The 25,256-nt window shown below is 46.2% G+C and overlaps 2 protein-coding genes across 3 annotated transcripts in view; one reads left to right on the top strand and one right to left on the bottom strand.

The window, feature by feature from the left end:
- HEATR4 (HEAT repeat containing 4) overlaps positions 1 to 25,256 on the bottom strand; it is a 63,651-nt gene that overhangs the window by 16,625 nt on the left and 21,770 nt on the right. The window contains 8 exon segments of the mRNA XM_065547613.2: positions 1,346 to 1,508; positions 14,774 to 14,832; positions 16,886 to 17,045; positions 19,234 to 19,312; positions 20,477 to 20,666; positions 21,398 to 21,467; positions 22,557 to 22,737; positions 25,130 to 25,248. Coding sequence (XP_065403685.1) covers positions 1,346 to 1,508; positions 14,774 to 14,832; positions 16,886 to 17,045; positions 19,234 to 19,312; positions 20,477 to 20,666; positions 21,398 to 21,467; positions 22,557 to 22,737; positions 25,130 to 25,248 — 1,021 coding nt within the window.
- Positions 12,637 to 25,256, top strand: part of RIOX1 (ribosomal oxygenase 1) — a 30,717-nt gene continuing 18,097 nt past the window's right edge. For both annotated transcript variants that reach the window (XM_045396702.2, XM_045396703.2), the window contains exons 1-3: positions 12,637 to 15,039; positions 15,838 to 16,014; positions 22,578 to 22,739. In XM_045396702.2, coding sequence (XP_045252637.2) covers positions 12,722 to 14,650 — 1,929 coding nt within the window. In that variant the 5' untranslated portion in view covers positions 12,637 to 12,721 and the 3' untranslated portion in view covers positions 14,651 to 15,039; positions 15,838 to 16,014; positions 22,578 to 22,739. The remainder of the gene's footprint in view (positions 15,040 to 15,837; positions 16,015 to 22,577; positions 22,740 to 25,256) is intronic.

Here is a 25,256-nt window from a genome sequence, read left to right on the forward strand (position 1 = left end):
GTTGGCCAGGCTGGTCTTGAAATCCTGACCTCAGGTGATCCACCTGCCTCGGCCTCCCAAAGTGCTGGGATTACAGGCGTGAGCCACCATGCCCGGCCTTGCCTTTTATATTTTTCACAGTAACAGTGCCATGGGAAGAGAGGATGTGATTAGGGGAAGAAAAAAGGGGAGAGGTTCACGTTTTCTTTATTTTCATTAATGAATATCTCAAACATTTTAGGGTGTAAACAGCAATCAGTATTTAGGAAAGGAAGCTGGATTCACACTATTTGGAAATCTGGGTCTTTCCTCATCCATGGCAATTTTTGGGTATCATGTGCTCTTACAGAATCCCATCTTATGATATAGATTCAGTTTACAGCTGTTCTATGATCCGCCTGAGTATTTCAAATATTAAGTACATTGAGACTCATGAGAATTGCTAATCGGCCTTGTGAAACTGTGGAGTTGTTTCCCAGGGGTAGAGATGCATTCACACCCACCCACACAAAGGGGGAAATGATTATGCTGGTCTGGTTTTTTTGCAATAGTTCCCTGACATGGCTTCCACATTGCTCTGTGGACTGCAGTTAAAGAACCTAATCTAGAACAAGACTAGACTGGTAGATTTAAAAAGTCACCTAAGCTGTTTCTTTCCTAGACAAATGGGATTCTAGTTTGGATTTTATTTTATTATTTTTTGAGACAGAATCTCATTCTGTCATCCAGGTTGGAATGCTGTGGCGCAATCTTGGCTCACTGCAAACACCGCCTCCTGCGTTCAAGCTATTCTCCTTCCTCAGCCTACCTAGTAGCTGGGATTACAGGTGTGTGCCACCACACTCAGCTAATTTTTTTGTATTTTTAGTAGAAACGAGGTTTCATCATGCTGGCCAGGATGGTTTCAAACTCTTGGCCTCATGTGATTCACCCACCTTGCTTGGCCTCTCAGAGTGCTGGGATTACAGGCATAAGCCATGGTGCCCAGCCCTAATTTGGGTTTCAGAGGGCAATTTGTACTGCTTGCAAAAGACGCTGGATCCTTCCGCTTTAGAAAGATTTGGAATTCTGACCCATATTTAGTACATGACCTTTCTGGGGCGTGGAAAAATATGCTTTGTCGTCTAATGTGATGTCAATTTTCTTTAACCTTCCGTGTAAATAGTGCGCATTAAGACATGAGGTCTACTGTTAAACAATTTTTCTTTATAAACATAGTGACAACAAGATTGTACAGTATCAATTAAAAAGACCCAACGAGACCAGGTTCACTGCTTCCTGCATCTTGAAGTAAGAGAAGTGTTCAGCTTAGAGAAAATGTTCTCTAGAAAAAAATGTGGAAAAAAAGTTCTCTCTGAGAATTTACCCAGCTAAAGAGCTGGGTAGTCCGATCTAAATGGTCCCACAGCAATCCTTTTCTCCCGAGAGGTGCGTAGATCTTTGACAAGTGATGAACGAACTCTGCTTCGTGTGGTTAGGCCTGGGACTGAACTTTGTATCCAGGGATTTGGTGTGCGGGGCTTCACAGGCTGCAGAGAAACATGCAAACATGAGTGCATATGCCAGACGTGTCTCGTGTGAGTGACAGAGACGAAGTGAAGGCGTCTTTGGCCATAGTATGTCTCCTTTTTTTTGAGACAGAGTCCTACTCTGTTGCCCAGGCTGGAGTTCAGTGGTGCAATCTTGGCTCACTGCAACCTCCGACTCCCGGGTTCAAGTGATTCTCTTGCCTCAGCCTCTGAAGCAGCTGGGATTACAGGCGCCCGCCACCACGCCCAGCTAATTTTTTTTTTTTTTTTTTTTTTGAGACAGAGTCTTGCACTCTCGCCCAGGCTGGAGTGCAGAGGCGCCATCTCGGCTCACTGCAAGCTCTCCCTCCCGGGTTCACGCCATTCTCCTGCCTCAGCCTCCCGAGTAGCTGGGACTGCAGGCGCCCACCACCATGCCCCGATAATTTTTTGGTATTTTTAGTAGAGACGAGGTTTCACCATGTTAGTCAGGATGGTCTGGATCTCCTGACCTTGTGACCCACTCACCTCGGCCTCCCAAAGTACTGGGATTATAGGCATCAGCCATCGCGCCCGGCCTTTTTTCTTTCTTTCTTTTCTTTTGTTTTCTTTTGTTTTTTTTTTTTTTTTTTTTTTTTTGAGTCGGAGTTTCGCTCTTGTTGCCCAGGCTGGAGTGCAATGGCAGGATCTCAGCTCACCTCAACCTCTGCCCCCAAAGTTCAAGGGATTCTCCTGCCTCAGCCTCCCAAGTAGCTGGGATTACAGGCATGGGCCACCACACTCTGCTAATTTTGTATTTTTAGTAGAGATGGGGTTTCTCCATGTTGGCCAGACTGGTCTGGAACTCCTGACCTCAGGTGATCCGCCGGCCTCGGCCTGCCAATGTGCTGGGATTACAGGTGTGAGCCACCATGCCTGGCCACGCCCCGCTAATTTTTTTGTATTTTTAGTAGAAACAGGGTTTCACCATGTTGGTCAGGCTGGTCTTGAACTCCTGGCCTCGTGATCTGCCTGCCTCGGCTTCCCAAAGTGCTGGGATTACAGGCATGAGCCACCGCGCCCAGAGATTATTCTTTAATTAATCTCAAAAGTCTAACACCAGGGGAGTCTCTCTGAGCCTACTTTGGCTTTAAAAGCTGCCCATTAAAAAATAAAAATAAAAGCCTAACACCAGAGTTTGATATATGTCCACTCACACATTTGTAGAAGGAACACAATATCTCTTATAATATTCTTTACTTCACTAATAAGTTATAATTTCAGTTATATATTATATTGCATTACCAGTTAAGTAATAAAACCAATGTATTATTTATCTTGTTTTTCATTACTTAAAAAATGAATAATTGACTGGGCACGGTGGCTCACACCTGTAATCCTAGCACTTTGGGAGGCTGAGGCAGGCAGATCACTTGAGGTCGGGAGTTCAAGACCAGCCTGGCCAACATGGTGAAACCCCATCTCTACTAAAAATACAAAAATTAGATGGACATGGTGCAGGTGCCTGTAATCCCAGCTACTTGGAAGGCTGAGGCAGGAGAATCACTTGAACCTAGGAAGCGGAGACTGCAGTGAGCCAAGACTGCGCCACTGCACTCCAGCCTGGGCGACAGAGGCAGACTTAGAGACTCCATTCAAAAAAAAAAAAAAGGGAAGCAGAGGAGACTTTTTAAGGTGGTGAAACTATTCTGAATATTCTGTATAATATCTGATGGATACATGACATTATTCATTTGTTAAAACACATAGAACTTTACAGCACGAAGAGTGAACCTTATTTTTTGAGACAGAGTTTCACTCTTGTCACCCAGGCTAGAGTGCAATGGTGCAATCTCGGCTCACTGTAACCTCTGCCTCCCAAATTCAAGCTTCTTTTAAATGCCTCAGCAACCCAAGTAGCTGGGATTACAGGCACGCACCACCATGCCCAGCTAGTTTTTGTATTTTTTGTATTTTAGTAGAGATGTTGGCCAGGCTGGTCTCGAACTCCTGACCCTCAGGTGATCCACCCACCTCAGCCTCCCACAGTGCTGGGATTGCAGGCATGAGTCACCCCACCCAGCCAGAGTAAATGTAGGCAAAAATTAATAATAATAATAATTTAGGAAGTAAGGGGATTTAGGAAGGAATACAAACTGTATGTAGCAAGAGAAACAAATGTATAGAACAACTTCAGTGAAGGGAGTGGGAAAAACTTTGGAAATGTGTGGAATCTGTAAGACTAAATATAACAGGAATTGCACATAGTACTGTACTCTAGTTAATAAAATTGTTTCCCAAGGGAGTGTGGGTTAATATTTCTGATTTATGTATGGAAAATTGAAACATGAAGTATACTAATAATAATTGTAACGATTACCTGAAAGAAATATAGACAGTCTTCTAGTCATGGAAAATACATTTTAAACCTTCATTTTTTACATCAAGTGTTTTTTGTTTGTTTTTTTGTTTTTTACTATGTTGCCCCAGCTGCCAGAGTGCAGTAGCTAGCACCTATTCACAGGCACGATCATAGCTCACTATAACCTTAAACTCCTGGGCTCAAGTGATCCTCCTGTCTCTGGCCTCACATGTAGCTAAAACTACATGTACCATCATGCCCCAAACCTCAATTTAAATACAGATTTTTGTTGCAGATGTGATGCTGAAAAATAAATACTTTCAAGCACAATTGACTATTAGGATAAAAATCTGTGTGGAAGTTACTTCATAAAGGAAATGTGAGCGGTTTTTTTTAAGATGTAATATTTTTAATTTTAAAGAAGAGCTTACAAATTTTATTTTATTTATATATTTATTTATTTTTTTGAGATGGAGTCTGGCTCTGTGTCCCAGGCTGGAGTGCAGTGGCCGGATCTCAGCTCACTGCAAGCTCCGCCTCCTGGGTTTACGCCATTCTCCTGCCTCAGCCTCCCGAGTAGCTGGGACTACAGGAGCCCGCCACCTCGCCCGGCTATTTTTTTCTCTTTTTTAGTAGAGACGGGGTTTCACTATGTTAGCCAGGATGGTCTCGATCTCCTGACCTCGTGATCCGCCCGTCTCGGCCTCCCAAAGTGCTGGGATTACAGGCTTGAGCCACCGCGCCCGGCCACAAATTTTATTTTTAAAATGGATGATGGTAGTTATCAAACTGTATGGCATTTAGATTCAAATGGATGCATTTAAATTCAGTTTTGAACTTAAAATATCAATATATAAAGCTGGAATACAGGTTTGAAATTAAACTCTGCTTCTATTTAAAATGAAAACATTTCAGATGTCAATTTTTTTTTTTTTTTTTTTTTTTTTTTTTTTTTTAAGACAGAGTCTCGTCTCTGTTACCCAGGCTGTAGTGCAGTGGCTCGATCTCAGCTCACTGCAACCTCCGCCTCCCAGGTTCAAGTGATTTTCCTGTCTCAGCCTCCCGAGTGTCTGGGATTACAGGCATGCACCACCATACCTGGCTAATTTTTCTCTATTTTCAGAAGAGACAGGTTTTACCATGTTAGCCAAGCTGGTCTCAAACTCCCGACCTCAAGTGATCCATCTGCCTCAGCCTCCCAAAGTGCTGGGATTACAGCCGTGATCCATTGTGTCTGGCCTCATTTTAGATGTCAATTTAAGAAGGTAAAGAGGTGACATCGTTTTTCAAAATTATTTTATAGGTTATATGAACAAGCAAAAAAGTTGGAAATTCAACATCCTAGATAGCATCTTTTATGATATAGCAGGACTCAGCCAACTTGTTCTGTAAAAGGCCAAATAGAAGATATTTCAGGCTTTTGGGTCCAGATGGCCTATTCAAACTGTGATTTTTTTGTTTGTTTGTTTGTTATTGAGATGAAGTATTGCGCTGTTGCCCAGGCTGGAGTGCAGTGGTGTGATCTCGTCTCACTGCAACCTCTGTCTCCCGGGTTCAAACAATTCTCGTGCCTTAGCCACCTGAGTAACTGGGATTACAGGTACATGCCACCACACCTGGCTAAATTTTGTATTTTTTAGTAGAGACAGGGTTTCACCATGTTGGCCAGGCTGGTCTCAAACTCCTGGTCTCAAGTGATCTGGCCGCCTCTGCCTCGCAAAGTGCTGGGATTACAGGCATGAGCCACCACACCCAGCCTAAGCTTTATATTAACATCCTAAAGTTAAACAAGAAAGTTCTTCTTTTTTTTTTTTTTTTTTTTTTTTTGAGATGGAGTCTCGCTCTGTCGCCCAGGCTGGAGTGCAGTGGCCAGATCTCAGCTCACTGCAAGCTCCGCCTCCCGGGTTTACGCCATTCTCCTGCCTCAGCCTCCCAAGTAGCTGGGACCACAGGCGCCGCCACCTCGCCCGGCTAATTTTTTGTGTTTTTAGTAGAGACGGGGTTTCGCCGTGTTAGCCAGGATGGTCTCGATCTCCTGACCTTGTGATCCGCCCGTCTCGGCCTCCCAAAGTGCTGGGATTACAGGCTTGAGCCACCGCGCCCGGCCAAGAAAGTTCTTCTATAACAAATAATTCCATTACCCAGAGGGAAATTCTGTCTTCAGTTTGGTTTATATCTTTCCAGATATAACACACACAGTTGCGTGTGTGTGTGTGCAGGCAGACAAACACACACACACACACACACACAAAACATACATGGTTTTAAAGAAATTATATATAATGTAGGCTCACGCCTGTAATCCCAGCACTTTGGAAGGGTGAGGCAGGTGGATCACCTGAGGTCAGCAGTTTGAGACCAGCTTAGCTAATATGGTGAAACCCTGTCTTTGCTAAAAATAGAAAAATTGGCTGGGCATGGTGGCAGGCGCCTGTAATCCCAACTGCTAGGGAGGCTGAAGCAGGAGAATCACTTGAACCTGGGAGGTGGAGGGTGCAGTGAACCAAGATTGCACCACTACACTCCCACCTGGGTGAGAGAGGGAAACTGTCTCAAAAAGGAAAAGAGAAGAAAATGAAGGAAAGGGGAGGGGAGGGGGGAGGAGAGGGAAAAGGAAAAAAAAGTAAAAGAAATGATATATAATGTATATGGGCTGCATTTTTTAGCAAAAAATGGGACAACATATTGTTCTATAATTTGATTTTTTAACACATTATAGACATTTCCTTGTCATTCTTTTAAATAACTGCCAATTGGTACATATTTGAGTAATTTCCAGTTTTGAAATTATAAGCAACAAGCATCTATGTATAAATATCTTTGTACACATGGGTGACTTTTTTTGTTTGTTTTTTTGAGACAAGGTTTGGCTCTATTGCCCAGGCTGGAGTGCAGTGGCAGCATCTCAGCTCACTGCAACCTCTGCATCCCAGGCTCAAGTCATCCTCCCACCTTAGCCTCCCTAGTAGCTGGGACCACAGGTGTACATCACCATGCCTGGCTAATTTTTGTATTTAAAATTTTTTGACTTGGCATGGTGGCTCATTCGTGTAATCCCAGCACTTTGGGAGGCCAAGGCAGTTGGATCACTTAGGGCCAGGAGTTCGAGACCAGCCTGGCCAACATGGTAAAACCCTATCTCAACTAAACATACAAAAATTAGTTGGGCATCGTGGCACATGACTGTAATCCAAGCTACTCAGGTGAGGTACAAGAATCACTTGAACCTGGGCAGGCAGAGGCTGCAGTGAGCCAAGATCATGCCACTGCATTCCAGGCTAGGTGACAAAGCAAGACTCTGTCTCAAAAACAACAAAAAAAGAAAGATAGAAAGAAAAAAGTGCTGATTTTTCATAGTGAAGGCGTCTCGCCATGTTGTTCAGGCTGGTCTGGAACTCCTGAGCTCAAGCAATCCACCCACCTCAGCCTCCCAAAGCATTGGGATTATAGGTGCTAGCCACTGCATCTGGCCAGTGAATATTTTTTAAGGATAGATTTCTAGATGTAGAATTACTACTGGGTCAAGGATATCAAAATTTTGTATTGATGAATTGCCATCTGAAAGTTTTTATTGACATTTGGGGCCAGATAGTCCTTTGTTATGACATTTGGGGCCAGATAGTCCTTTGTTATGGGACTTCATTGTACATTGTAGAATGTTTTACAGCATCCCTAGATGCTAGTAGCATCCCCACTGTTGGACAACCAAAAATATCTCTAGATATTGCTAAATGATCCCTGGGGGTGCAAAATAGCCCCAGGTTCAGAACCACTGCCTCAGACATTTGCTTTCTTTTACTTTCCTTTTATTTCTTTCTCACCATCTCCCTTTCAACAACTCATGCTATCCTTCCTTCTTTAAGAAAAGACACTTAAAGGAATTTATGAGGCCAGGTGCGGTGGCTCACACCTGTAATCCCAGTACTTTGGGAGACTGAGGCGGGTGGCTTGCCTGAGCTCAGGAGTTCAAGACCAGCTTGACCAACATGGCGAAACCCCATCTAGTGAAAATACAAAAATTAACCAGGCGTGGTGGCGTGCACCTGTAATCCCAGCTACTTGGGAGGTGGAGACAGGAGACGGGAGAATCGCTTGAACCCAGGAGGCGGAGATTGCAGTGAGCCGAGATCGTGCCATTGCACTCCAGCCTGGGTGACAGAGTGAGACTCTGTCTTGAAAAAAAAAAAAAAAAAGGAACTTATAATTTAGTATATATCACCCTTCCCAGTATATTTACATTTTAGATATAGATGAAGTGAAAGTGACAATGACTAATTCAAGAATAACTATCTAATGATGGGATGAATTTTGATGGGAGAGATAATTTGGGGTACTTTCCTGATAGGTTTTAAATCATACTATGTATACTTTATTTTATTTATTTATTTATTTATTTTTGAGACGGAGTCTCACTTTGTCGCCCAGGCTGGAGTGCAGTGGCACCATCTCGGCTCACTGCAAGCTGCGCCTCCTGGGTTCACGCCATTCTCCTGCCTCAGCCTCCGAGTAGCTGGGACTACAGACGCGCACCACTACGCCCAGCTAATTTTTTGTATTTTTAGTAGAGATGGGGTTTCACCGTGTTAGCCAGGATGGTCTCAATCTCCCGACCTCGTGATCCGCCCGCCTCGGCCTCCCAAAGTGCTGGGATTACAGGCGTGAGCCACCGCGCCCGGCCCCCATACTATGTATACTTAAACATACTGTTGGCTCTTCTTTTCTGTAGCAGTTTCTCTGAATAACAATGATTAACATCTATATTCAGAATGCCAAGTTCCTTTGATTTTTTTAAAGGGAATTCTGTTGATTCAAAACAAAAAACAGAAGAGTAAGGCAAGCACAAGAAAAATGAGATGAATTAGAGAAAGTAAAGTTTATTGTTTAAAAAATACTGTATTTTGGCTGGGCGCAGTGGCTCACGCCTGTAATCCCATCTCTTTGGGAGGCTGAGGCGGGCAGATCACCTGGGTCAGGAGTTTGAGACCAGCCTGGCCAACATGGGAAACCCCGTCTCTACTAAAAATATAAAAATTAGTTGGGTGTGGTAGGGCGTGCCTATAATCCCAGCTACTCGGGAGGCTGAGGCAGGAAAATTGCTTGAATCTGGGAGGCAGAGGTTGCAGTGGGCCAAGATAGCACCACTGCACTCCAGTCTGGGTGACAGAGCAAGACTCCATCTCAAAACAAACAAACAAACAAAGCCTATATTTTTAGCAGGGCATGGTGGCTCATGCTTGTAATCCCAGGGCAGTGTGCTAAATGCAAGACAGGATAGAAAAAGGCATAAGGAAGTCTTTTCCTTGAATTTAGGAAGGAATATGACAAGAGCACGAATTATCAGCACAATGTGTTAAATTCATGTGAAAGAGTCAAAATTCTCTTGAGGTGAAGGCGATGGTAGGGCCTTTGGAGAGGAGACGGAATGTGAAATGGGCTTTAGTTAGGGTTTTGACAAAAGATAACTGGAGGACAGCATGCAGAGGAAACAGCCTGAGAAAACATATGAAGGACGATATAGGTAAGCAACAGCAAACAGTCTATCTTGTAGAAGTAGAGTTTATAGGGGTTGGGGATGATAGGCTGTAACGTTCTGTGACTTCAGTACCTAGCTGAGGAACTTGGATTAGTCAATGGGGCACATGGGTAGATTTTGAGTAGGGTGACGACAAGCTTGGGGCCTCAACTTGAGAAAATTAATCTTGCAGCTATCTGTGGTATAAATTGGCATGGGAGATGATATGGTTTGGCTCCAGGTCCCTACCCAAATCTCATGTGGGGATTTGTAATCCCCAATGTTGTGGGAGGGACCCGGTGGGAGGTGATTGGATCATGGAGGCAGATTTCTCCCTTGCTGCTTTCAATGATGGTGGTTGAGTTCTCACAAGATCTGGTTGTTTTTGTTTTTGTTTGAGATGGAGTCTCGCTCTGTCACCCAGGCTGGAGTGTAGTGACGCGATCTGGACTCACTGCAACCTCCACCTCCTGGGTTCATGCAATTCTCCTGCCTCAGCCTCCAGAATAGCTGGGACTACAGGCGTGTGCCATAATGCCCGGCTAATTTTTTGTATTTTTAGTAGAGATGGGGTTTCACCGTGTTAGCCAGGATGGTCTTGATCTCCTGACCTCGTGATCCACCCACCTCGGCCTCCTGAAATGCTGGGATTTCAGGCGTGAGCTTGCTTCCCCTTCACCTTCCACCATGATTTTAAGTTTCTTTAGGCCTCCCCAACCATGCTTCCTGTACAGCCTGAGGAACTGTGAGCCAATTAAACCTCTTTTCTTTATAAATTACTCAGTCTCAGGTAGTTCTTTATAGCAATGTGAGAACGGCTAATATAGGAGCAATTAACGGTAAAGAGATGGCTGGGCGCCGTAGCTCATGCCTGTAATTCCAGCACTTTGGGAGGCCAAGATGGGTGGATCACCTGAGGTCGGGAGTTTGAGACCAACCTGACCAACATGGTGAAACCCCATCTCTACTAAAAATACAAAAATTAGCTTCGGTGGTAGCAGGTGCTTATAATCCCAGCTACCTGGGAGGCTGAGGCAGGAGAATCACTTGAACTTGGGAGGCGGAGGTTGCACTGAGCCAAGATTGGGTCATTGCAACACAGGGGTTGGGGCAACACAGCAAGATCCTGTCTCAAAAAAAATAAAATAAAATAAAAAATAAAGGTAAAGAGACTAGTTGGGAGGCTATTTGTAATAAACCAGGATTTCTCTGTCTCAACACTACACTACTGACATTTTGCATTGGATAATTATTTGTTGTGGGAGGGTCGTCCTTAGTATTGTAGAATGTTTAGCAGTGTCTCTAGTGTCTATTTACTAGATGTTAGACAACCCCTCGCCCCCATATGACATTGCCAAATGTCTCTATGGAGGCAATATCACCCTCAGTTGAGAACTGTGTGTGTAACAGACCATGTGAGAAATAAAAAAGGGTGGATGTTAGACATGGGTAAGGGCAAAATCTAAAAGCCTTGGCAAGTGTTTGGATAGGCGTGCAACTCAGAAAGAGGGAGTGTTGAAAGCTCAAACAGAGAAAGGTCCTAGAGGCCATGTATTGTAGTCTACTATGCTTATCATTGCTTGAAACATTGTAAACCCTCTTGGAAGGCAGTTTGGTAAAACCTATTAATAATCACAAAAAGTATCTTACTTTTTGACCTAGCACTTTTATTTCTTAAATGATTCAAATGAAGACAAGGAATCTTTATGTACAAAGCAATTAGTTGCATGACAGACAGTGACCATGTTCTCAAAAATTACACCCTCATGCCACCACATTGCCTGTTAAATTAGAGGCCCAGATTTAAGAACTCGAATTTAAGAGCCAGAGAAGTTGCAGCTAAAGAAACAAAATCTTAGAGGGGCAGGAAGGGCAGATATCAAGAATGCAAGTAGAGGAAAACATAACTTCTTTTTCGGAGAGAGGACAATGAATTTGAGAATTTGTATTGGAGAAAGGAGGGAGAGAAGTTAGGTGGAGGAACTCCTAGATAGGGCTTCAGTCAGTGAATTCATCTGCAGAGCAGAAGTTTATGGGGAACTCAAACTGCCTGGGGGCATTCCTTGTAAACAAGAATTCTGCACTTTTTGGTGAGAAGTTGCCGGTGGAACATCCTGTTCAGAAATGAGGACATCTAAGGAACACTGCAATATGCAAAGACTAGAAGGAAAGAACAGTCAAGTAGCCATTTCTCCTGGGGAGTCTCTAGTAACTTGATTTTGTGCTTCGTGTTGTTTTTTGAGACGGAGTGCGGTGGCGCGACCTCGGCTCACTACAACCTCCACCTCCCGGGTTCAAGCAATTCTCCTGTATCAGCCTCCCAAGTAGCTGGGACTACAGGTGCAAGCCAACACACCTGGCTAATTTTTGTAATTATTATTATTATTATTTTATTTTTATTTTTTATTTTTTATTTTTTTTTTGAGACGGAGTCTCGCTCTGCCACCCAGGCTGGAGTGCAGTGGCCGGATCTCAGCTCACTGCAAGCTCCGCCTCCCGGGTTCACGCCATTCTCCTGCCTCAGCCTCCCGAGTAGCTGGGACTACAGGCGCCCGCCACCTCGCCCGGCTAGTTTTTTGTAGTTTTTAGTAGAGACGGGGTTTCACAGTGTCAGCCAGGATGGTCTCGATCTCCTGACCTCGTGATCCGCCCGTCTCGGCCTCCCAAAGTGCTGGGATATTTTTTTTTTTTAAATTTTTTTGAGGTGGAGTCTCGCTCTGTTGCCCAGGCTGGAGTGCAGTGGTGCCATCTTGGCTCACTGCAAGCTCTGCCTCCTGGGTTCACGCCATTCTCCTGCCTCAGCCTCCCGAGTAGCTGGGACTACAGGCGCCCGCCACCACGCCCGGCTAATTTTTTGTATTTTTCTTTTTTAGTAGAGACGGAGTTTCACCTTGTTAGCCAGGATGGTCTCGATCTCCTGAGCTCGTGATCCGCCCGCCTAGGCCTCCCAAAGTGCTGGGATTACAGGCGTGAGCCACCGCGCCTGAGCAATTCTTGTAATTTTAGTAGAGACGGGGTTCCACCATATTGGTCAGGTTGGTCTCGAACTCCTGTCCTCAGGTGATCCACACACCTCGGTCTCTGAAAGTGCTAAGATTACAGGCGTGAACCACCGCGCTTGGCTGCAACTTGATTTTTAAATTGCTCTCTGAGTGTAGATTCCTTGTTTGTTTGGCAAGGGTTCTTGCCGCTATAGTTTGAAGCCAAACATATAAAGAAAGAGAGCGGGAGGGACCGAATAGAAGAATAGTGGGCGTGGCCAACCCCAAGGTGGCTGGAGGCCGCGCCCCCTTCCCAGAGTGCACCGCAGCCGCTGCATTCAGGAACCTCTATAGCCTCGGCCCCGGCCGGAGGGGGAAGACGATCTAGTCTGGTCTCGCCATGGATGGGCTCCAGGCCAGTGCAGGGCCGTTGAGGCGCGGGCGGCCGAGGCGCCGGCGCAAGTCTCAGCCACACAGCGGGTCGGTCCTGGCCCTGCCCTTGAGGCCCAGGAAGATACGAAGACAAGTGAGAGGTACTGTACCCACCATGGCGCAGGTGCTGAGGGCGCAGACGCTGCCTAGCAAGGACTCGGAGGACTCGAGGGTGGAGTCGACGGCCGAAGACCTGGGGGACACGCTACCCGGTGGGGCGGCGGTGGCGGCCGTCCCGGACGCAGCCCGGCGAGAGCCATACGGCCACCTGGGGCCCGCAGAGCTGCTGGAGGCCTCGCCCGCCGCGCGCTCCCTGCAGACCCCTCCGGCGCGCCTGGTGCCGGCTTCCGCGCCGCCCGCAGGCCTGGTGGAGGTGCCCGCCGCGCCGGCCCGGGTGATGGAGACTTCGGCCCTGCTGTGTACCGCGCAGCACTTCGCGGCCGCCCAGTCGTCCGGGGCCTCTGCGACGGCGTCAGGGCCGCAGGTGGATAACACGGGTGGGGAGCCGGCTTGGGACTCCCCGCTGCGGCGCGTCTTGGCCGAGCTGAACCGCATCCCCAGCAGCCGGCGGCGAGCGGCGCGCCTCTTTGAGTGGCTCATCGCGCCCATGCCGCCAGATCACTTCTACCGGCGCCTATGGGAGCGGGAGGCAGTGCTGGTGCGGCGGCAGGACCACACCTACTACCAGGGACTTTTCTCTACTGCCGACCTGGACTTGATGCTGCGCAACGAGGAGGTGCAATTCGGCCAGCACTTGGACGCCGCTCGCTACATCAACGGGCGACGCGAGACCCTGAACCCACCCGGCCGCGCGCTGCCCGCCGCCGCGTGGTCCCTGTACCAGGCCGGCTGCTCCCTGCGCCTCCTCTGTCCGCAGGCTTTCTCTACCACTGTGTGGCAGTTTTTGGCTGTGCTTCAAGAGCAGTTTGGAAGCATGGCAGGCTCCAACGTTTACCTCACGCCACCTAACTCGCAGGGCTTTGCCCCCCACTATGACGACATCGAGGCCTTCGTGCTGCAGCTGGAAGGTAGGAAACTCTGGCGTGTATACCGACCCCGAGTCCCAACCGAGGAACTGGCTCTGACATCCAGCCCCAACTTCAGTCAGGATGACCTCGGTGAGCCGGTGCTGCAGACCGTGCTGGAACCTGGAGATTTGCTGTATTTTCCTCGGGGCTTCATTCACCAAGCTGAATGCCAGGATGGAGTCCACTCTCTGCACCTCACCTTGTCCACGTACCAGCGCAATACCTGGGGTGACTTCTTAGAGGCCATACTGCCTCTGGCCGTGCAGGCTGCAATGGAAGAAAATGTGGAGTTTCGGAGGGGTCTGCCCCGAGACTTCATGGATTACATGGGGGCCCAGCATTCAGATTCTAAGGATCCGCGAAGAACCGCTTTCATGGAGAAGGTGCGGGTCTTGGTTGCCCGCCTGGGACACTTTGCTCCTGTCGATGCTGTGGCCGACCAGAGAGCCAAAGACTTCATCCACGATTCTCTGCCCCCTGTTTTGACTGATAGGGAGAGGGCACTAAGTGTTTACGGGCTTCCAATTCGCTGGGAGGCTGGAGAACCTGTAAATGTGGGGGCCCAGTTGACAACAGAAACAGAAGTCCACATGCTTCAGGATGGGATAGCTCGGCTGGTGGGTGAGGGGGGCCATTTGTTTCTCTATTACACAGTGGAAAACTCCCGTGTGTATCATCTGGAAGAACCCAAATGCTTGGAAATATACCCCCAGCAAGCTGATGCCATGGAACTGTTGCTTCGTTCTTACCCAGAGTTTGTGAGAGTGGGGGACCTGCCCTGTGACAGTGTGGAGGACCAGCTTTCCTTGGCAACCATGTTGTATGATAAGGGGCTGCTGCTCACCAAGATGCCTCTAGCCCTAAATTAGTTTCTTGCTGATTGCTGGAAACAAGGCAGTAGTGATTCTCCCCTGCCACTGCTACTTTTTTTTTTTTTCTTTTTTTGAAACTCATGTTCTTACCTTGATAACCATCAGTGTGCTCACATTTACCTTTATGACTGCTTCAATGTCACAAACCTCAGAAGGTCTTCTAGGAAGAACCATCTCATCTAGGTACAAAAGGAAAAGGAGAAGTTGGAGGTGGAAAAAAACCCTTGATCCGTGATCATTTCAGAGCACCAACTTCATCACCCTCAGGCTTCAGTGTACTGGGTGGCACTGATCATGTCATTCTGCTTGAGACCGACATTAGATTTTTTTTTGGAATTTGGATCTTTCATCTGAGTTCTTTTTCATTGTTTGGAGGGAGGGTTGGGGTCAGTATCCTGTTATTGTTAAATTTGTATGAACCTTAGAAAAGTTATTAAAGTGCCAAAGAATGTTTCCCTTTTCTAATGCTAGATTATTATGTGGGATGGTTTGAAGACATGCAGGAGCAGGAGGAAGATAGGGAAAATCTACAATGGCTGAAGTGAAAAGCAACTTGGGGTGGTTGTAGAATGTAAAAGGAGCATGTTAATCTCTTAAGGAAGAGAATCTCAGGCTAGGTGCGGTGCTCGTGCCTGTAATCCCAGCACTTTGGGAGGCCAAGGCAGGTGGATCACCTGAGGTCAGCAGTTTGAGACCAGCCTGGCCAACATGGCAGAACCCCATCTCTAGTAAAAATACAAAAATTAGCCAGGCATGGTGGCACATGCCTGTAATCCCAGCTACTAGGGGGCTGAGGCAGGAGAATCGCTTGAACCTGGGAGGCGGAAGTTGCAGTGAGCTGAGATCGTGCCACTGCACTCCAGCCTGGGCAACAGAGCGAGACTCGATCTCAAAAATCTCATCTGATTGGGACCAATTCACTAACTTTGGGGATAATTTATGCTATTTAATTATGCAACCCAATTCTAATAGAAAAATTATTTCGTACTAGCTAGTTCAATTTTAAGAGCATGGTATGTTTTTGCTCACTGTTTGCTTGCATCCATGGCTGGCACTGCTGTCATAAGGGCAGCATGTCACCTAGTTGTGCCTTCATGGACCTTCGGCAACCAACTTTTAGCAAGCTGGCCATGAAGGAAGGCTGGTGTTCAAGTTACTTTCCACTCTCATTTTTATTCTGGCAGTTGGAAGAAACTTCCCCAAATCTGACAAGTGAATATTCTCATGGTTGGTGGAAAAGTGCCTGATGTACCAGAAAGAGCACTGGACTCGGAACCAGAAGACCTGGGTTTGGGGTGGTAGCTGGTAGGCAGCTGGCTGAGTGACCTGAGGTTGCTGCTATGCTCGGACACACAGATTTTGTAAGTATATTTTGGTACAGCTTGATTTCTGCACCTTCATCATTTAGGTTGTGTCTGGGACTCTTAAGAGTCTATCACCATAATGGATAGTTTTCTGTTGTTTAAGGTTGAGAACTTTATAAGGTCTTTTTTAAAAAGTTACAAAAGCATAGACATACATTAAGTAAAAAATGATAGTTCTCCCTCCAACCCCACTTTCCAGAGATAAGCACTATTTTTTGTTTGTTTGAGACAGGGTCCCACTCTGTTGCCCAGGCTGGGGTGCAGTGGTGAGATCTTGGGTTACTGCAGCCTCAACCTCCTGGGCTCAAGCAATCCTCCCACCTCAGCCTCCTTAGTAGATAGGACTTCCGGTGTGTGCCACCACACCCAGATAATTTTTATTTATTTATTTATTTATTTTTGTAGAGATGGAGGGGTCTTGCTATGTTGCCCAGACTGGTTTTGAACTCCTGGCCTGGGGTGATCCTCCCATCGTGGCCTCCCAAAGCACTGGGATTTCAGGTGTGCACCACCATGCCCGACCACCAGCCACTACCACTATTAAGGTTAAGCTCATAAAGCTTTTTTGGGTGCTTAATCAAACATACGTGGTAGTAGTGTTTTATAAAGACTTGTGTTTTTCTGATATGTCCTTCTTTAAATCAGTTCAAGTAGAGATAACTTTTTTTTTTAAGGGAGAAAATATATGAATAAAAACCTGGGGAACAAAAAAAAATAACAAAGACTGAGTGGATGGTAGCCAAGAGGGAAGGACCCTTTCCTGACTCTTTCTTCCTCCAAGCCTTGCTACTAAGTCCCAAAACATCCAGATCCTGGAAGAGGCTTATTAAAGGAATCAAGGCATAGAACTCACCCCTAGGAAACCTACCCTGAAAAGTTTCTTGGAGTAAAGTTTGGAGTGTTAGTGGTTCTTGTTCTCCTTTGGGTTTCAAGTAAACACGTTTTGCTTCCTCCCTCACTTTTCCCATGACTATCTCCAGCTTGAGTATTTTCTGTATCAGCAAGTCCTTTTGGCTTAGTGTTTTAATCTAAATTAGAACAAATAATGCAAAACAAAACACCTGTACTGGGCAGCAAATTATCAAAAAATGAACAAATAATGCAAAACAACACCTGTACTAGGCAGCAAATTATCAAAAAACAAAAAAAATTAATAAAATAATTGTGGGAGGCTGAGGAGGGAAGATCACTTGAGCCCAACAGTTCAAGGCTACAGTGAGCTGTGATCATGCCACTGCACTCTAGCCTGGGCAACAAAGTGAGACCCTGTCTCTAGAAAAAAAAGAAGTAACTAATTGCATATGCTTATCAGTAGTAGGCGGTACATAAATGCTTGAGAACATTGTTCTCTTATGATATTGGTTGGAGATTTTTTTATACCTGTTCATGAAAATTTTACTTCAGGGCTGGGCGCGGTGGCTCAAGCCTGTAATCCCAGCACTTTGGGAGGCCGAGACGGGCGGATCACGAGGTCAGGAGATCGAGACCATTCTGGCTAACACAGTGAAACTCCATCTGTACTAAAAAATACAAAAAACTAGCCGGGCGAGGTGGCAGCGCCTGTAGTCCCAGCTCCTCCGGAGGCTGAGGCAGGAGAATGGTGTAAACCTGGGAGGCGGAGCTTGCAGTGAGCTGAGATCCGGCCACTGCACTCCAGCCTGGGCGACAGAGCGAGACTCCGTCTCAAAAAAAAAAAAGAAAGAAAGAAATGTGGCCGGGCGCGGTGGCTCAAGCCTGTAATCCCAGCACTTTGGGAGGCCGAGACGGGCGGATCACAAGGTCAGAAGATCGAGACCATCCTGGCTAACATGGTGAAACCCCGTCTCTACTAAAAAAATACAAAAAAATAGCCGGGCGCAGTGGCGGGCGCCTGTAGTTCCAGCTACTCGGGAGGCTGAGACAGGAGAATGGCGTAAACCCCGGAGGCGGAGCTTGCAGTGAGCTGAGATCCGGCCACTGCACTCCAGCCTGGGCCCCAGAGCGAGACTCTGTCTCAAAAAAAAAAAAAAAAAAGAAAGAAAGAAATGTTTGCTTGGTGTGAAGTTGGTTTCTTGAATTACCTTTTCAAAGTCCTTTCTCCTCTATTCCTTCATCTCATCTAACAGTTTTGAAAAATTAAAACAATCCAGGCCAGGCGTAATGGCTCATGCCTGTAATCCCAGCACTTTGGGAGGCTGAGGCGGGTGGAGGGTGGATCACTTGAGGCCAGGAGTTCAAGACCAGCCTGGCCAACATAGCAAAACCTTGTCTCCACTAAAAACACAAAAAAATTAGTTGGGCGTGGTAGCACATGCCTATAATCCCAGCTACTGTGGTGACTGAGCCACGAGAATCACTTGAACCCAGGAGGTGGAGGTTGCAGTGAGCCAAGATCACACCACTGCACTCCAGCCTAGGCGACAGAGCGAGACTGTCCCCCCCTCCAAAAAAAAAAGGAAAAATTATATTAATCCTTTCAGCTAGAGATTTTCTCTGGTGAGAGAACCCAGATTAGGAATTCAGAAAAATTAAGAAGAAAATCTAGGGGGCCAGCTCCTGTCCCTTATTCCTTCTCTATGCTTATTTGCAAAAAAGGAAAAATAAACAACTTGGGTTTGGGGATGATGGGGAGAAAACCGGAAGGGAGGGAAATAGTATTTCTGAAACAATAACAATAAACTGATTTTTGAGCGCTGCTTGATAGGACTAATAGGACTTTTGTTTTGTTTTTGTCTTTACTAGTAGGACCTTATAACCCAATCGTGCACAGGTGCTTTGCATTTTCTTTTTTTTTTTTTTTTTGAGACGGAGTCTCGCTCTGTCGCCCAGGCTGGAGTGCAGTGGCCGGGTCTCAGCTCACTGCAAGCTCTGCCTCCCGGGTTCACACCATTCTCCTGCCTCAGCCTCCGGAGTAGCTGGGACTACAGGCGCCCGCCACCTCGCCCGGCTAGTTTTTTGTATTTTTAGTAGAGACGGGGTTTCACCATGTTAGCCAGGATGGTCTCGATCTCCTGACCTTGTGATCCGCCCGTCTCGGCCTCCCAAAGTGCTGGGATTACAGGCTTGAGCCACCGCGCCCGGTCTGCATTTTCAAATGATGCGGCATCTGTGTCTGGGGTTTTTGAAAGTATTTCTATGGTGGGAAAAAGGGTATGTACATATTTGAGGAGGACAGGGTCTGAGGAACTCTTGAGAGCCCTGAATTTTCTCTTGAAAACAGAGCTTGCACTTATTTACCCTGTTCTTGATCTCCTGAAGCATTTCTTGGTTTCCTTCATTTCCTAAGTTGAGTATCTTCATTGTCTGGTACACTTCTCTGAAAGATAAGAAGGACTTCTTAGATTATTCTACCCTGCCCTTTAAAGAAGTATGGGGATAGAAAATACAGGACTTGGAATCAGTTAAGAATCCCAAGTTCCAATCCTAACTGTGCAGTTTTCTGAGCCTTATATGCAAAAATGGTGTAATGCTTAGCTTATAGGAATACTATACAGTTTTTGAGACAATATACTTGTGGGTTTTTTTGTTTGTTTTTTGTTTTTTCCGAGATGGAGTCTTGCTCCGTTGCCCAGAGCTGGAGTGCAATGGCGTGATCTCGGCTCAGTGCAACCTCCGCCTCCCAGGTTCAAGCGATTCTCCTGCCTCAGCCTCCTGAGTAGCTGGGATTATAGGTGTGCACCACCATGCCCAGCTAATTTTTATATTTTTAGTAGCGATGGGGTTTTACCATGTTGACCAGGCTGGTCTAGAACTCCTGACCTCAGGTGATCCACCCATCTTGGCCTCCCAAAGTGTTGGGGCTACAGGTGTGAGCCACCACACCTTGCCATGCCCGTCTAATTTTTGTATTTTTAGTAGAGACGGGTTTTGCAGTGTTGGCCAGGCTGGTCTCAAACTCCTGACCTCAGGTGATCCATCTGCCTCGGCCTCCCAAAGTGTTGGGATTACAGATGTGAGCCACTGCATCTGGCCAAGACAATATATTTGAAGGTGCCAATAGGTAGCATTTACTGAACACCTTTATGACAGGCGCTAAACATGTCATCTCATTACTTGTCACCACAACTCTATAATGTAGACTATCACCTGCATTTGATTGATTGAAAAAAATGGGCTCACAGAGTTTAAATACCTTACACAGGCTCACATAGCTCTTGCATGCCAGAGCTGGAATTCAAACCCTGGTCTTTTTCACTCTAAAACTTGTTCCAATAGGCACTTGATAAATGTTAGTTGAATGTATGAATAACTTAAAACCATCCTGGTGGGGAGAAAAGATGCATGAACTACGTAAGTTTGACTTTCAATCTAATTTAGGCCAGTTTTTCTGTTACCTATGTGGGTGAGTGGTGAATGTGCAGGTGAGACTGTGCTTTTACTGCCATTAGGCAGCCTGGAAAGTCAGGAATATATTCAATGAGCAAAGATGTGAGAGTTGGCCGTATAAGGTCATGGTGGGAGCCAGAGGTTTAGTGCTTACTTTAGAACAGCATCGTGGTTCTCCAGGAGCAGCACGTCTAGGAAGGTGTCCCTGACCCGGTCCCCTTGAAGTTTCAGGGCTAGGATGCTACGGCAAGCTTCCAGCCGTACACCTGGTGACTCTTCATAGTGAATAGCCCAGAGCAGAAGATCCGTCAGCTTGGGACTTACTTGCCCAATCTGTCCCAAAGCTGCAGAGATTAGAGGGCAGCATGTCCCCGAAGACTGAGCTTACTATATTCTAGCATCCAGAAATAAACTGAGTTTTGCAAACAGTACTTTCCCTTTTGGATGGTAATCACCATTATAATTTTAAGGGTAGGTTAGAGTGGGACATTACCTCCAAAGAATTCCTAGAAGAGGGATGTTCCATCCCATCCTTGCTCATTAGGATATTTGCCTATTTCGGGGATGAAATATAGAACAGATAACATGGAAGATCCACCTAGTCCCAGCAGGGTGATGGGGAAAGGAGGCACAATTATTTATCTATGTCAAAAAGAGAAGCAATGCCAAAGATTCTAAAAAGAAACTAGGCTGATTAAGGGGCAGGGTTTTAGGGCTGTAGCAGTCTTGAAACTGATCTGCCTTATAGAGCGTAATAGTTGAGATATCCAAGGAAAGCAAGATGCATCCAGCAGTGGATACATACTTGGATCTTATCCTTAATTCTGTTGGCTGGGACTGTCTTGTCAGCCCTGTCTTTAACTTAAGATTGACATATACCTAGACTCAGGATCTTTCACTAAAAATTGAAGAAGAAAATTATCTTTCTCTTCTCAGACAAGGAACTTCTGAGAAGCTAAGATCATTACCTCTCCTGCACTTCACCCCTTTATTAGAGAGTTTCTGGGGATCATTTATACTTGCATAGGGAAAGGTATTTAAGGTTTAAGAGTTTGGGACACTACTTCTATAATACCTCGAATGGCAAAGGCCTTGATTTTCCAGTAAGGATCTCTCTGCATCAGGTTCAGGAGGCATTCAAGCACCTAGGATGGATAAAAGGCAGTGTTAACTGGGGAGGACCAGAGCAAGAATGAACCAGAAGCAACTGGGTGCAGTGGCGCACACCTGTAATCCCAGCATTTTGGGATGCCAAGGTGGGCGGATCACTTGAGGTCAGGAGTTTGAGACCAGCCTGGCCAATGTGGTGAAACCTTGTCTCTACTAAAAATACAAAAATTAGCCGGGCATGGTGTCACATGCCTGTAATCCCAGCTACTTGGAGGCTGAGGCAGGAGAATTGCTTGAACCCGGGAGGTGGAGGTTGTAGTAAGCTGAGATCGTGCCACTGTACTCCAGCCTAGGTGACAGAGCGAGACTCCATCTCAAAAAAGCAAAAAAACAAAACAAAGCAAAATAATGAATCAGAAACAGGGACACCACTTATCTCTAAAAGGAGCTATAATTGAAAAATGACCTATCAATTCTGGTGACAAATGAGCTGGAGCCTAAAGTACCAACCTGTATGCATAGTAAGTAGATTAGCTGAATTATCTGCTATTGATTTTCTCAGTCTACAGATCTGTAGCCATATGGCTTCTCTTGAACACTTCAAATAGATTTTTCCCTAATAACGGAATTATAACTCCATTTATGGGAGTTGATCCTAAAGCCCATCAGCACCCAGGTAATGAGAAGCTAGTTAACTGAGGTGAGAACAGGATTCAGGGGTGTGCTCTAGAACTGAAGTCTGGGCTGGCTGGGAGCTAAACCAAGCTTGTCCAATATGTGGCCCAGAACGACCTTGAATGTGACCCAACACAAGTTCGTAAACTTTCTTAAAACATGAGATTTATGCATGGACCTTTTTTTTTTTTTTAAAGCTCATCAACTATTGTTAGTGTTAGTGTACTTTATGTGTGGCCCAAGACAATTCTTCCAGTGTGGCCCCAGGAAGCCAAAAGATTGCACGCCCCTGAAACGGTCCTGTTTGAAGTGGCTTATGTACCCCCTTCCCAGTTCCGATCTCTCATTCTGTGTCCCTGCAGAATGTTGAGCATACTGTGCACAACCAGGGAAGGTAATGCCCTCTTCAGGTCAATCAGGTACGATAAGAATATGTTTCCCTGACTCACCATCTTGTCGCGGATTTGCAGGGCACCAGCTGCCAAACAGGCTGCCCGCCGGACTGCTGTGAAGTCATCAGAGAAGCAGTGCAGGAAGCTTGGGAGAAGCTTGGCGGTCATAAGCTTGAGCTCACCTATCAGGGAGAGAGCTTCCACACGCTCCTGGGAATTTCCTTGACCCAGCTTGACCCTGTAAGGCACAAGTTGCTTTTCTTTCGCTTCCTTAAACTTTCAGTACCTAACTCCCAACCCCAATGTATGCCCTCCTGATAAAATCCGAGTTCTGTAGGCTGTCAATCCCAGTTAGCCTTATGCTCATAAGGTAAGTTTTACTGGGTACAGAGCTCGATTGTCTTCTTTACTTGAATCCCTAATTCATAGCTATTCGGTAATTAGGTAATGCAGGGCTTTCAGTTACATTGAATGACTGAATAAAGGAAAATGTCAACTTGCACCTCTTTTCACAGTCAAGTTCTCTTCTCCATCGCCCTCACGTGTGCCATGATTATTTCTGCATTTGGCTTCCAGCCTAGAATGCCTATGTAGTCTTTTTGTTTGTTTAAATTATTTTTATTTATTTTATTATTATTATTATTTGGAGACGGAGTCTTGCTCTGTCTCCCAGGCTGGAGTGCAGTGGTGCAATCTTGGCTCACTGCAAGCTCCACCTCCTGGGTTCATGCCATTCTCCTGCCTCAGCCTCCTGAGTAGTTGGGACTATAGGCACCCACCACCACGCCTGGCTAATTTTGTTTTTCTTGTATTTTTAGTAGAGACGGGGTTTCTTTTTCTTTTTCTTTTTTTTTTTTTTTTTTTTTTTTGAGACAGAGTCTCGCTCTGTCGCCCAGGCTGGAGTGCAATGGTGCCATCTCGGCTCACTGCAAGCTCTGCCTCCCGGGTTCACGCCATTCTCCTGCCTCAGCCTGCCGAGTAACTGGGACTACAGGTGCCCACAACCACACCCGGCTAATTTTTTTTGTATTTTTAGTAGAGACGGGGTTTCACTGTGTTAGCCAGGGTGGTCTCAATCTCCTGACCTTGTGATCCTCCCGTCTCAGCCTCCCAAAGTGCTGGGATTACAGGTGTGAGCCACCATGCCCGGCCTTAAATTATTTTTAGAGATGGAGTCTTGCTATTGCCCGGGCTGGTCTTGAACTCCTGACCTCAAGTGATTCTCCTGCCTCAGCCTGAGTAGCTGGGATTATAGGCACTTACCCACTCTGCCTGGCTCCTATGCAGTTTCTCTCTCTTTTTTTTTTTTTTTTTTGAGATAGGGTCTTTCTCTGTTGCCCAGGCTGGAATGCAGTGGCATGATGATGGCTCATGACAGCCTTGGACTTCCTGGACCCTGGCAATCCTCTTGCTTCAGCCTCCCAAGTAGCTGGGACTACAGGCATACACCACCACACTGGCTAATTTATTTTTATTTTTATTTTTTATTATTATTTTTGAGACGGAGTCTCACTCTGTTGCCCAGGCTGGAGTGCAGTGGCACGATCTCCTCTCACTGCAAGCTCCGCCTCCTGGGTTCACGCCATTCTCCTGCCTCAGCCTCCTGAATAGCTGGGACTACAGGCGCCCACCACCACGCCATTTTGTATTTTTAGTAGAGACGGGGTTTCACCATGTTAGCCAGGATGGTCTCGATCTCCTGAGCTCGTGATCCGCCTGCCTTGGCCTCCCAAAGTGCTGGGATTACAGGCATGAGCCACTGTGCCCGGCCAATTTTTTTTTTTTTATTTTTAGTAGAGACAAGGTCTTGCTATGTTGCCCAGGCTGGTCTCGAATTCCTGGGCTCAATTGAGCCTCCTGCTTTGGAGTCTCAAAGTGTTGGGATTATAGATGTGTGCCACTGGGCTGGCCCTCCTGTGCAATCCCTCTGTGAAACTTGGCCTTACACCTCTAGCCACGCTAAGTATTCCATTTTTCTGCTCCAGCAGTTATGGTATACTCCATTTGTTCTAGTTTTTAATGATTTGGTATTTTTAATTAGGTGTTTGTATATTTTGCATGTGGTCATCAGAATTGCATCATACTTTCGAACACCCTCCAACACCCAAACCATTGCCTCACGCCTACTGGGCACTCAATGATTCTTTCCCTAGTCACGTTGTTAGTTTGTAGGGACTGTTAATTTTTTACAGTGGGACCTGGTCCAGGGTCTGTACAGAGGAGCTAAACAAATGCTGGGTGGCTGAATCCCAGGCCTCCTAAGCACTTTTTCCTTTCTTTCTTTTTTTTTTTTTTTTTTTTGAGACGGAGTCTTGGTCTGTCACCAGGCTGGAGTGCAGTGGCGCTATCTCTGCTCACTGCAACCTCCGCCTCCCGGGTTGAAGTGATTCTCCTGCCTCAGCCTCCCAAGTAGCTGTGACAACAGGTGTGTGCCACCATGCCCAGCTAATTTTTTTGTATTTTTAGTAAAGACAGAGTTTTACTGTGTTAGCCAGGATGGTCTCAATCTCCTGACCTCGTGGTCTGCCATCCTCAGCTTCCCAAAGTGTTGGGAGCGACCGTGCCCGGACTGCTTCCTAAACACTTCTAAGAATTTAGAAGAGTGTCTCCTCATGTTGACTGGGTCTTACCTGATTATGTCGTGCACCTCTTTCCCAAGGCTCATTTGCCCCAGCGCCTGCGCAGCTGCTCGCCTCACTTCCTTATTCCAGTCATTCCACATCAGCTGGATCAACTTATGTTTCATATCCTATAAGT

The sequence above is a fragment of the Macaca fascicularis genome, chromosome 7, assembly GCF_037993035.2.
Source record: "Macaca fascicularis isolate 582-1 chromosome 7, T2T-MFA8v1.1".
Lineage (NCBI taxonomy): Eukaryota > Metazoa > Chordata > Mammalia > Primates > Cercopithecidae > Macaca > Macaca fascicularis.